Consider the following 12080-nt stretch of genomic DNA (forward strand, 5'->3'; position numbering starts at 1 on the left):
TAAGAGCCTACTGAGGGGTCAGTGCCTGGGCTGCTTTTGAGGGATGACTTCTGATGTCTGCCATACAGGATGCCAGATTTCAATGCAGCATAGTCAGACCTCACACATCTCAATCAGCCTTTCTCTGTTTTCTTTTAGCATTTGGAGTGTTGCTTTGGGAAATTGCTACCTATGGCATGTCACCTTACCCAGGAATTGACCTGTCCCAGGTGTATGAGCTGCTGGAGAAAGACTACCGCATGGAGCGCCCAGAAGGCTGTCCAGAGAAGGTCTACGAACTCATGCGAGCATGTGAGCTTTCCAGCACATTCTAAACAGCCTGTGGCTGTTGTGAGAAACTCCAGCACTGCAGGAGCATGTGGCCGACAGCCAAGCCTCCCTCTGCTCTGTGCTTCCGCTCTTCAGGAGCTCCTACTGCAGCAGCTTGCTGTGTATTTCTCAGACTTTTTTAGTGCTTCAACATGCCTGTGTTATAGGTGACATACGTGTGAGTTGTTTGTTCTCATTTTTCAATGGGAGAGTTGGATACCAAACCCAGGCTTCTCATTGCTAAGTAGGGATTCCTGGGCCTACCTCTGAACATTTTGCTCTCAGAGCCAAACAGTGCAGGCGATGCTTACCCGGTCAGTTATACGCTATTTACACATGTCAGCATGTGTGTTTGCACACTTGGGTGATTTCAACGTGTTGTGTGAGGTGTGCGTGATCATTGTTCCCTCGACTCCTGACCCACTTAGTGCAGCAGGCTCGCCTCTCCTTGTCCATATGTTCAGACCTCCCCACCCGACTTTCATTTGCGTGTAGCTGCCCAGCTTCCCATTCAGTGACTCGGTTCATTCCTCCAGCCCTGTGGGGATGGGCACTTGGTGGTGTTGTGTACTTGCTTGGCTGTCGCCGTCATAGGCAAGGCAGGAGCAGACGTCCTTGTGTGTGTTTCTGTGCACTCACCTGGTATCTGAAAGCTGCATTGTTCAAAGAAGCATGCATTTTAGATTTTGATAAAGTGCACCAAACTGTCTCCCAGCAAAGGTAGTACCAATGTGCACTCCCTCAGGAGCGCCGAGGGTGAGTGCTGGTGCTCTGCACACTGCCTGTGTCTATCCCACCCTCCTGGTCTTGTTCGGTAGTGTCTCTCTACTGAAGAAGTTTCAGGCTCAGATAGCCATGAAGTAAGGGTGAGGTAGAAACAGACTGTTTGGCTCGTTCACTCTCCACACCTGCAACAGTGGGACTGGGAAATGTATTTGTAAATGCAGTTTTTACTGTTAGTCTCTCTGGGGTTTTGCAGTTCATGTTCCTACCAATTTGTAAAGTCTTCTTGAACTCTTAATGTCTGTAATAGGACACAGTGGCATTTCTTACTTTACCTTGTCACAGCTTCATTTGTCAGCAGGTTTGGGATCCCTCTTTCCAGACCATCCCTTGGAAGTTGCTCCCCAACACTTCTAGCAGGGCCGTGTGGGTGGTCTGACTGGGCCTTTCGCCCGCAGGTTGGCAGTGGAGCCCCTCTGACCGACCCTCCTTTGCTGAAATCCACCAAGCCTTTGAAACGATGTTCCAGGAATCCAGTATCTCAGATGGTAAACACCCGGGTGCCTGCCGTGGGTGAGAGGTTGGACTGGGGCAGGTGTGTGGCTCTAGCCTGGGACCCACGGTTTACTCTTGGCAAAAGTGCACAGGTCAGCAAGTTTTCTGAGCCCGGAAAGCAGGCCACAGACATTGTTGGCACTGGGCTGTCTTTGGTGGCCCTGTAGAATTCTGGAAAATGCCAAGTGCTGTTCCTTCAGCATCTCTTTCCCTTCTCTGTAACTGCATTGATGCCCACTGATACCTTGAAAAAGGGAACCCATTCTGAGCTGACACCATCACTGATGGCTGCTGGGTCTTGTGTATGTGATTTTTAGAAGTGGAAAAGGAGCTGGGGAAGCAAGGTGTGCGAGGGGCTGCGAGCGCCTTCCTACAGGCCCCAGAGCTACCCACCAAGACCAGGACTTCCAGGAGAGCTGCTGAGCACAAAGATGCCACCGATGTGCCTGAGACACCCCATGCTAAAGGCCAAGGAGAGAGCGGTATGTTCCCAGCCCACCCACACTGAAAGGCAAGTAGTCCCTCAGCAGGTCCCACTCAGCAGGGAGGAAGGCTCTTATCTCCCTACAGAATTGTCCAGGAGCCATCAGCATCCTGGTTGGCTCACTCGGAAGGCAGAGGTGTTACCAGGCCTCTTCGTTTATTATTCACCACATTTAGGGGCACCTTTCAGGGCAGATGGTGGCAGTTATAATTATTGAACAAATGGAGAGTGGCTTGTTGTGAACGGCTGATAGGAGACTCCATTGGAGCTGAGTAGAGCCAGGAAACACCTATGAGACAGCCTCTGTCCTCCTGGCTTCTGGATAGAGTATCTTTGTTGCCCACTTCCCCAGGGAACCAGGAAGCTGGGGTCAGTTTAGGAGGGGCCTCAAGATCTTACCACGGATAATCTTAGCAAACAGTTACCCAGTGCTTCTGCATGCATGCCAGGCTCCTGTCTGAGTCAGATGACTGGGTTCTGCTTGAAATCACCACATCCAGGAGTCTTAGGGTGAGCCAGGCATCTGGGTTTGTAGAGGCTCCTGGCAGATGCCAACAGACTGGGCCAGTGGGAAGTGGCAGGACAAAGCCAGGTTCTAATGGAGGTCGTGAGGGTTGTTCACTCCTGCAGAATCCACAGACCCAGGTTTTCTGTCATGACCCATATCAGAAAGAGAGTGGAAGGGCCCGCCTGTACCCTGTTCCTGAGGCACGTGGATGCACTGTGGGGAGGAGAGCATGCGTGGTAACACACCAGCGGCACCTGTCAGAGGCTTTTGCAGGAGTCCAGATCACAAGGCCTGCCTTCCCCGCCCACTCTCTGGCTGCAGCATCCAGGCTTCCCGGGGTCCTCTCCCTTCATCCCTCTGGTGGTCCCCATGATTCCAGGTGGTGGAGCAGTGGAGGGGAGGCCCCCGTGGTCATATTGTGCTTAGTAAGAGCCCGGGGGTCGGCAGTCACGTTCACTTATGCCATCAGTGATCTTCTGAGCCAGGGATGGCAGGCGGCTCTTCTGCCCTGAATCAGATACGTAGACCTTCACTCTTCACCACCTTCTCCTGGATTGAAGTCTGAGGTCCTCAGCCATCTTGGATTCAGATGTCCCATGTGCCACCTGGACTTCTGACAGGCATGCCTTGCACCTCTGTTGTGAGCCTCAGGGTGCGACAGACAGCCTCTCCTTGAGGCCACCACTGGGGGCTTCCGTCATTCACAGACAGGACCAAAAAGGTTTCGTATGGGGACCAGGGAGTAGCTTAGTGGTAGAGCACCTGCCTAGGATGGATTAGGACCTGGTTTGATCTACAGCACCACCAGAAAGAGAAAAGGCACATCACATGAACTGGCCTTCGTATGTAGAGGATGCCCATGTAAGTTGTGGAAGGCTATGTCTCCACCCGCTGCTGTGTCCCCTATGGTACGCGACCTCTTCCTCTAGGTGGTGCCTTCTGAGAACCTCTACTGTCTGGCCGGTCTGAGCCACCCTCTGACCCCTTGCTTGACCTTGGCACTCATTGCTTTACTGACCACACTGGAGGGACTCCAAGCTTTAGAGTAAATGGTGCTGGGATGAGAAGGCCAGGGCCACCTTGCACTGGGTCCTCTGTCTTCAGGGAACCCAGCAGCTGGTGGCTCAGAGAATGAGGGCTAGAGTGCTGCACTTGCCTTCCCATTCACCTCCTCACAGGCTGTGGGCGCTCCTATCCCACGGTTTACAAGAAGGCGAGTTCTGGGGGTGACTGAAGAGGTCACCCAGAGGTGCAGAACCCAGCCATCATCAGCCCGGCCCGCTGCATGCCAGGAAGCTCCGCTGGGAGCCGACCTGGGGCTGCTCATCTCTCGCTCTGTTTCAGATCCCTTGGACCATGAGCCTACGGTGTCTCCACTGCTCCCTCGAAAAGAGCGAGGTGCCCCCGATGGCAGCCTGAACGAAGATGAGCGCCTTCTCCCCAAAGACAGGAAGACCAACCTGTTCAGCGCCTTGATCAAGAAGAAGAAGAAAATGGCCCCAACGCCCCCCAAGCGCAGCAGCTCCTTCCGGGAGATGGATGGTCAACCAGAGCGCAGGGGAGCCAGTGAGGAAGACGGCCGGGAGACTAGCAATGGGGTGCCAGCTCCCACCCCCACAGACACAGCCGAGCCCACCAAGCCCCCAAAACCCAGCAACGGAGCTGGTGTCCCCAATGGAGCCTTCCGGGAGCCCGGGGGCTCAGGCTTCCGTTCGCCCCACCTGTGGAAAAAGTCCAGCACGCTGACCAGCAGCCGACTAGCAGCCAGTGAAGAGGAGGGTGGCAGCAGCTCCAGCAAGCGCTTCCTGCGGTCCTGCTCTGCCTCCTGCGTGCCCCACGGGGCCAAGGACACCGAGTGGAAGTCCGTCACGCTGCCTCGAGACCTGCAGTCCACCGGGAGGCAGTTTGACTCCTCCACGTTTGCAGGGCACAAGAGCGAGAAGCCAGCTCTGCCTCGGAAGCGGGCAAGCGAGAACAGGTCTGACCAGGTGACCAGAGGCACGGTGACCCCTCCCCCCCGGCTGGCGAAGAAGAGCGAGGAGGCTGCTGACGAGGTGTTCAAAGACAGCATGGGGACCAGCCCAGGCTCCAGCCCTCCCAGTCTGACTCCAAAGCTCCTCCGTCGGCAGGTCATGATGGCGCCTTCCTCTGGCCTCCCCCACAAGGATGAAACTGGGAAGGGCAGTGCCTTAGGGGCCCCTGCTGCAGCTGAGCCCCCACCCGCCACCAGCAGAGCAGGGGCAGGTGCTCCTGGGGGCCCCAGCAAGGCCCCGGCCGAGGAGTCCAGAGTGAGAAGGCACAAGCACCCTTCCGAGTCACCAGGGAGAGACAAGGGGAGACTGTCCAAGCTCAAGCCTGCCCCACCGCCTCCCCCAGCCTCCACAGGGAAACTGGGGAAGCCCTCGCAGAGTCCAGGCCAGGAAGCAGCAGGGGAGATGGGCGCCAGCTCGAAAACAAAGTCCACCAGTCCAGTTGTGGATGCTGTGAGCAGTGACACCACCAAACCCAGCCAGCCCGGAGAAGGCCTCAAAAAGCCTGTGCTCCCGTCCACGCCCAAGCCACCATCAGCCACCAAGCCTCCCAGCACCCCCACCAGCCCAGCCCCTGTCCCCTCTGTGTTGCCAGCAGCATCCTCAGCACTAGCAGGGGACCAGCCATCTTCCACCGCCTTTGTCCCCCTCATATCAACCCGAGTATCACTTAGGAAAACCCGCCAGCCCCCAGAGAGGATCGCCAGTGGCACCATCACGAAGGGCGTAGTCCTGGACGGCACTGAGGCCCTGTGCCTCGCCATCTCCAGGAACTCTGAGCAAATGGCCAGCCACAGTGCAGTGCTGGAGGCCGGCAAGAACCTCTACACGTTCTGCGTGAGCTACGTGGATTCCATCCAGCAGATGAGGAACAAGTTCGCTTTCCGAGAGGCCATCAACAAACTGGAGAATAACCTCCGGGAGCTTCAGATCTGCCCGGCCACGGCGGGGAGTGGCCCAGCAGCCACGCAGGACTTCAGCAAGCTCCTCAGTTCTGTGAAGGAGATCAGCGACATCGTGCAGAGGTAGCAGAAGCCAGGGCTCAGCAGCTGGAACTGCTTGTAGCCTGCCAGGGCTCGCCCTGCCTGACAAAGGACCGGGGAGCTAGCACTTGGCCCAGGGCTCTGCGCCAGGTGGGACCTGGTCCCACAGCGTCCCACCCGACTACCTATGTTGTGCACCAACTGTCCTCCTGCACCGACTCCTCCCCAGCCTGGCCTCATGAGCCACCTCTGTCCTGGTGTCTGTGGAGTCCCCTTTCTGTGGACCACAGCCAGTACACCAGGGCCTACCAGGCTGGCCACCCCCTGGTGCTGGGACTAAGCTCTCAAGCCAGCTGGGAACAGCCTTGAGGGTCACCCCGGCCTCGGTTCTCTCTGGACCTTCTGCTCGGGCCGTGCCTCCACGTGCCATCGCCTCCACCTTCCCTGGAGGGAGTCTGCGCCTGCTGTCCTGACCTTCCACGCTGAAGGCCTGTCTGGAGAACTCTGTCCCCAGAGGGCAGTGGGTGTGCATCACCGGCCAGTCACTGCAGCCTCCTGCTGCCTCACGGGAAAGACAGCTGTGGATTCAAGGGAACACAGGTGCTAAAACCAGCCAGCCCTGGAGGCCCGACAGGATCCACTGGGGGTCTCCACTGTCTCCTCCCTGTGTCCCAGCATCCAACTCTGGCTCCCTTGTGACACGCACTGCGAATCCTGGATAGAAAGCTTGAGTCCTGAGTGGGTCCTGAGGGCAGGAGTGGAGGTGCTGACCCAGGGCTGGGCCTGGGCAGGTCTGTGGCAGCCAGGCACCCTCCTTGCACACAGCCAGGTGCCCCAGGAGGCCTGGGTTTCTGACCAATCTCCCTTCCCTCCCTGTTCCTCTGAGACAAAGGAGAGACTGATGGGGCCTCCCCTTGGTGACGAGGCAGTTTTCTGGGGATCCTGGAGCATTTCAAAGCTCTGGCCTCCGCACAGCCACCTGACCCAGGGCCCCCCCCCCCCCCCCAGTGCCGTGCTTCCCTCGACCCCCCAGCGCAGGCACCTTGGAACTGCACGTCTTTTATTTAATCGCCGTGAGCAACACTGGCCCTATGTTCCTGAGGGGCCATCAGGGACTGATGAGAAAACCACAGAGGGGAAACCCCAGCCTTCCTCAGCGCCGGCCAGGCTGGCTGGGACCGAGCCCGTGCACGCTGGTGCCTCAGCTGAAGAGGGGGCAGGTGCACCCTGGCAAGGCCCTGCTCGCACACCCACCACCTAGCTCACATGTGAGTTTTCTGGAAAAGATGGTTTCCTCTGGATCGTGTTTATGCGGTTCTCACAGTGTATCACCTCCGTGCCCCGCTGGCTGTGGCTCAGCAGGGAGGCACCACCACACCGCCAGCAGCCTTGAGACAAAGCCAGACACCCTCCCGCCCCCGACTGCCGAGTCCGCGAGGTACTGGTCTCTCTTCTTACATGATGTGCCACTATATTTTGCATTTATACTTTGGTATCACACTCTTTTGTAGACTCGCTCTTTTATAAATGACGTGTACATAGTTTTCCACTGTACTCCCTTCTAGATGCCGAGGGTGTCCCCTTTTCTCTCCCTTGGTCCAATACCTTTTTGTTTCTGTATATGACTACGTTTTTTTGTTTGTTTGTTTGTTTGTTTTTAATCCAAATCTCTCCTCTAGTATTTTTGAAATAAATGTTTATAAAATTACTGGCAGATTGTTTTTGTCTGTGACTCCTGTCCTTCCAGGCCATTGTGTACATATGGGGAGGGTGACGTGGGCTGAGGCCCAGCAAGCGTCGTTTCATGGAGCACTGGTGGTGGGTTCCCATGGGACGGCACTACCCACCCACCCAGTGTCATCCATACCCTTGTCCCGGGCTGATTTTTTTAAGTTTTTTTAGTTGATTATTCTTTTATATGCAGTGCTAAGGATGGAACCCAGGGCCCACACATGCCAGGCAAGCGCCTGGGCCCATTTTGCAGGGGCTTCACCTGCTGTGCACTCAGCCCCTTCCTGGGTCCTTGGCACCTACTTGCCAGCTGCCTGGCTCTCATCAGGCTGTGCCCCCATCCAGGCCACATCTGACTGGCATGTCAGGCTACCACATTGTCATTGAAGTCGGGGGAGGAGGCCACGTCCTGAGGCCCTCACTGGCTGGGGAGATTCCATGGGGTGCCTTTTTCCCTTTTCTTTTGAGCCCACTTTCTGAACCCACCTGCAGCCCCCATGGTACCCCCTGGTCACTCACATTGGACATGCCAGACATGGCATTTCTTGGAGGAGCAGAAATGTGCCAGCCTTGGGAACCTCCAAGTGGCTGCCCAGTGTGGGGTGCTGACCTCCTTCCACCAGCCTCCGCCACAAGCTGGTTGACCCTGAGCAGGGGAGGTGGGCAGTAGCACTTCTGCAAATGGTGCTTGTGAAGCCCCAGACTTGTCACAGGGCCCAGGTCCTGCTCACCAGAGCATCCAAAGAGCCTCTTCTCAGATGGCCCTGTAGTGAGGGGCGGAGGCCACATGGCCCCTGGGGAGCACTGCAGGCAGCACCAGGCCAGACCCCCTCCCTCAGACAGCAGGCGTGGGCTGCAGCCCGCACTGGTGGAGTCAGGCACTGGACCTCCTGGGGCCTTGCCGTGGCTGACAGGGTCTTCCTCAAGAGGTGCTCTGGGTCTGAGAGAAGACTTGGAGCCGTCTGGTTACACCGCAACTAGCGACCGCTCCCTGTGTGGAAAGTGGACTGTCCCTGTGGTCCTCGCAGCGTCCTCTGGTGTGTTAGCAGATGTGCTTGTGTGGCGTGGGACACTCCTTGTCTCCCAAATGAGGACCTACCATGTGTCACCTGACCTTGCACATTTAGTCTGGTCTGCCGTTCTAAGACAGTGGCCTCTTAGCCATTTTTAGGTGATAGACCCTCGTGAAAGTCTAATAGAAATCACATTCTGGCTCCGGAAAAATGTGCGTGTGTGCACAGGTGCGGTGCTTTCTGGGTGACTTGAGCCCTGCCCTCAGGCCCTGAACCAGGAAGCACCCAGGAGCCCAGTGCACCCAGGGGCCAGCAGCTACTGTTGATGCTGTTGCTGTCACAGAACGTGAGCTTAAGAAACTAAAAATGACCCACATGCCATCAGAGAGGATAGGATAAACCGCAGGGTGTTCTCGTAACAAGGGCACAGTGAGGATTGTCCCCCTCACACCTGCTGGAACCATGCAGGACCTGGGCAGGAGCCAGACGGCAGGGTGGAGGAGGGCTGCCTGGGGTGGGGGGACAGCTCTGGGTCAGTCTGGATGTCACTGACTAGTGGCATGTCACCTTGGGAAATGTGGTCAGCTCAGGTTGGTGCACGTCGTGGTGCATGCTTGACCACCTGAAGGCTTTCACTGGAGATGCTGCCCATGTGGAACCTTCCTGCTCTTCAGTGGGGAGGGTCTTGTCACCGCCCTCAGTGGGCACAGAAGCTGAGGCTCAGCGGCGTGAAACTGCTTGGGGGTCACCCAGCTTGTGCTGCCTCGGGCTTACCTAGCAACGAGACCCTGTCTGGGAGGGTGTTTCCAAGGGGACAGCCAGCACAAGGTGGCAAGTGCATCATCAGGGCTGGATCCCAAGCAGCAGCTTTGCTCCCACAAAATTAAGAGGAGGTGACTCCCTCCTACCCACAACAGCAGTGACCCCAGGAACCTTTTTTTTTTTTTTTTTCTGTAAGAATTTTTAATTTTTGCAACACACAGGAAAATACAGACAGACGCAGTCTCCATTTTTCCCCCCAGTGCTGGGGATTAAACCGAGGGCTCTACCACTGAGTCACACCTAGCCCTTCCTATTTCCTGTTTTGAGACAGAGTCTTGCTAAGTTGCTTAAGGTTTCACTAAGTTGCCCAGACTGGTCTTGAACTTGCAGTCCTCCTGCCTCAACCCTCAAGTCTGGGATTACACCTGGCTTCATCCATTTTGATACCTGAGTGCCTTCAGAGGTGCACACCAGAAGGAGTCCTTTCCCAGGTCTGAAGTGAACACAGAACGGCAGCAGGCAGCTCTCACGGGCTCTGGTGGAAGGACCAGGAGCTGCCCAGCGGGGGAGAAAGCTGGTGCTCATTGCTGAATCCCTGCTCAAAGCAAATGCTTCCCAGAGTGTCACCTTCACAGCCTGGAGGGGACCATCTCCCCAGGGAGGAGCAAGTGGGGTGTCCTGGGGGTGAGGCCAGCGCCTTGCCCGTGCATAGGGAAGACGGTGGGCGGGGAGTTGAGAAAGTGCCACCAGTGTCATGGGAACGGGCGGGACAGGTCGGAGCCCTTAGCAGATTGGTGTTCTGAGTTCAGGTTGCTGAGCCTGTGTTACAAGCAAGCTGGGAAGAGCAGCCGTTGGGCTCTTGATGAACAGGGATGACCGTTAGCACTCCTTGGAAGCCTGGTGCCCCCTTTTCTTTGTCCCAGCCAGGCCAGTCTAACCCTGCTGAGTGGAAGGCAGCCAGTGCGGACCCGGAGTGGGGAGGGCTGTGCCGGATGGCGTCCTCCAGGGTCTCAGGCCTATGACCAAGTGCACGTCCTTGGAGCAGAGGTTGGCTAGGGGAGGTGGGCAGGGCACCTGCTCCCGGGCGCCTCTGCCTCCCTGTCTTCACCTGGTCTGATGAGCGTGCAGGTGGAGCCATGGCAAGGTGGCTTCAGACGAGTGCCCCCAGAGGAATGAGCACCAGGCGACCGTGCACGCCTGCAGGCAAGGGAGTGGGTGGGAGTCTATTCCCGTTTCTGTCTCCCAGCACGGCCGTCCTCACAGGCAACACCCGGGGATGTGTCCGCCCCATCGGTGTCCGCAGCAAGCGACCATGACAGCTTCACAGGAGCCCTCTGCCGCCGAGCCCCACCCAGCCCCGCAGGGCCTCCTGGACCCCCTCTTCCCTAGACAGTGGCAGAAGTCAAGGAGAAGGACCTGCCTCCCAGACTCGGGTACCCTTGTCCCTGTCACAGCAGCTCCAAGACCCAGCCCAGTCCCCAGGCGGCAGGGAGCCTGTTTGTGTGGACGTGGGGGGTGGGCACCCGGGAGAGGCAGCGTGCTGTCACGCAAGCACTGCTGTCCCTGCGCTGCCCCCACCTCACCCGCCGTCCTCTCCCCAGGCAGTGGCTCTTTTGTGGCTCAGATCTGTCGCCCTTAATGAAGTGGCTTTCTGGCTGCGGATTGAGAGCTGCTACCGGGGAACGTAAGTCCCTAATAGAACGGAAAACACTGAAATGCTCCAAGGTGCCAAGCTGGGCCCAGCCCAGTGTGGTTCTAAAAGGCTAATAAAAATCCACCAATTAATTGTGACAGCTCAATGGAAAATTATTCAATTGTGAACGGGGTGAGCCGCAGCGCCAAGGGGGAGGGAGATGTTGCCATAGTAACATCAATACATGTCCTCATCTCCAGCCCAGGAGTGAGCCGCTTCTGACTGCTGCCTCTGACAGGGGACGGGATGCAGGGGACACTTGGCAGCCTTTGAAGGGGATGCTGTTCCTGGCCGCGGGCCTGCAGCCACTCCAGGCTGAGCGCCAGCCTTCCCAGGGATGGGATGTCATTTCCCTAATGCTCCCTGTTCTGTGGAAACCGGGGTTGGAGCAGGCAGTGGAGGAGACGGCGGCACGGTGGCTCCCTGTACCTTTGACCAGCTGCCAATTAAGGGGCTGCTAGGAGAGGTCCGCAGGCACACGCAGCAGCCTCTCCACCTCCCGGAGCAGAGGCGCTCGGAGCTTAGGAAGAGGAAGTGTCTGGGGCCCCGAGGGCTGGAGGGAAGGAGCCAGCCCTTCATTATGGATTTGCAGTTGTTACAACTTTTATTTCAAAAGATACACACAACACATCCATATTTTGAACATTTGAAATGCAACCTTGCTAGAGCAAAAATGTGTTCCTTCCTAGTTCATTTCCCATGAGGTTCCTGGCTCGGCACACGGCTCTCCGCGAGGGACAGCGGCAGAGGGCTGGAGGGCGGCCGGAAGGGCAGCTCAGCCGCAGCAGGGCTCTCTTGCCAGAGGGATCTGGTGTTAATGGCATGGAGACCGAGACTGCTGCTGCTTGTTGTTTGTCTGGGCCCTTCTTTTCTCCCCTTGATCTCCACTCGGGAAGCAGACTCTGCACCCAGTGGAAGGCACTCGTCGGCAGCTGCACTTGGATGTCAGCGGCAGCGTCCCTCTGGAGACTGTCAGAACCTGATTACCGCACTTGGTGCTCAGTCCGCCGCCCTCGGCCTGCTGCACGGCCAGCTCTGCCCATCCATATTCATGGCCCCACAGCCCGCCCTGCCCCTGCGGGAGCAGCCCGAGCCGCCACCGGCTCCTTCTCGCCTTTTTGACACGATCGCCTTTTTGTTTTTCTTCAGCAAGTTGGAAATCAAGAGTAAGCGCACACCTGACCGAGCCCGCTGCAAGAGCTCGTGATAATGCCACTGTCCTCTGAGTTTTGGGCTTTGAGGCTGCAGGCGGAGGGCCATGGAGACACGGGCTCCAGGACGCCGGCGCT

The 12080-nt window shown here is 57.3% G+C and overlaps 1 protein-coding gene across 2 annotated transcripts in view; it reads left to right on the plus strand.

The window, feature by feature from the left end:
- The window catches only part of ABL1 (ABL proto-oncogene 1, non-receptor tyrosine kinase), a 136314-nt gene extending 129014 nt beyond the window's left edge, over nt 1-7300 (plus strand). For both annotated transcript variants that reach the window (XM_079111695.1, XM_079111696.1), the window contains exons 8-11: nt 139-291; nt 1491-1580; nt 1905-2069; nt 3924-7300. In XM_079111695.1, the coding sequence (XP_078967821.1) occupies nt 139-291; nt 1491-1580; nt 1905-2069; nt 3924-5638 (2123 nt within the window). In that variant the 3' untranslated portion in view covers nt 5639-7300. The remainder of the gene's footprint in view (nt 1-138; nt 292-1490; nt 1581-1904; nt 2070-3923) is intronic.
- The last annotated feature ends 4780 nt before the right edge of the window (nt 7301-12080 follow it).

Source organism: Sciurus vulgaris, assembly GCF_902686455.1.
Source record: "Sciurus vulgaris genome assembly, chromosome: 15".
NCBI classification, from domain to species: Eukaryota; Metazoa; Chordata; class Mammalia; order Rodentia; family Sciuridae; genus Sciurus; species Sciurus vulgaris.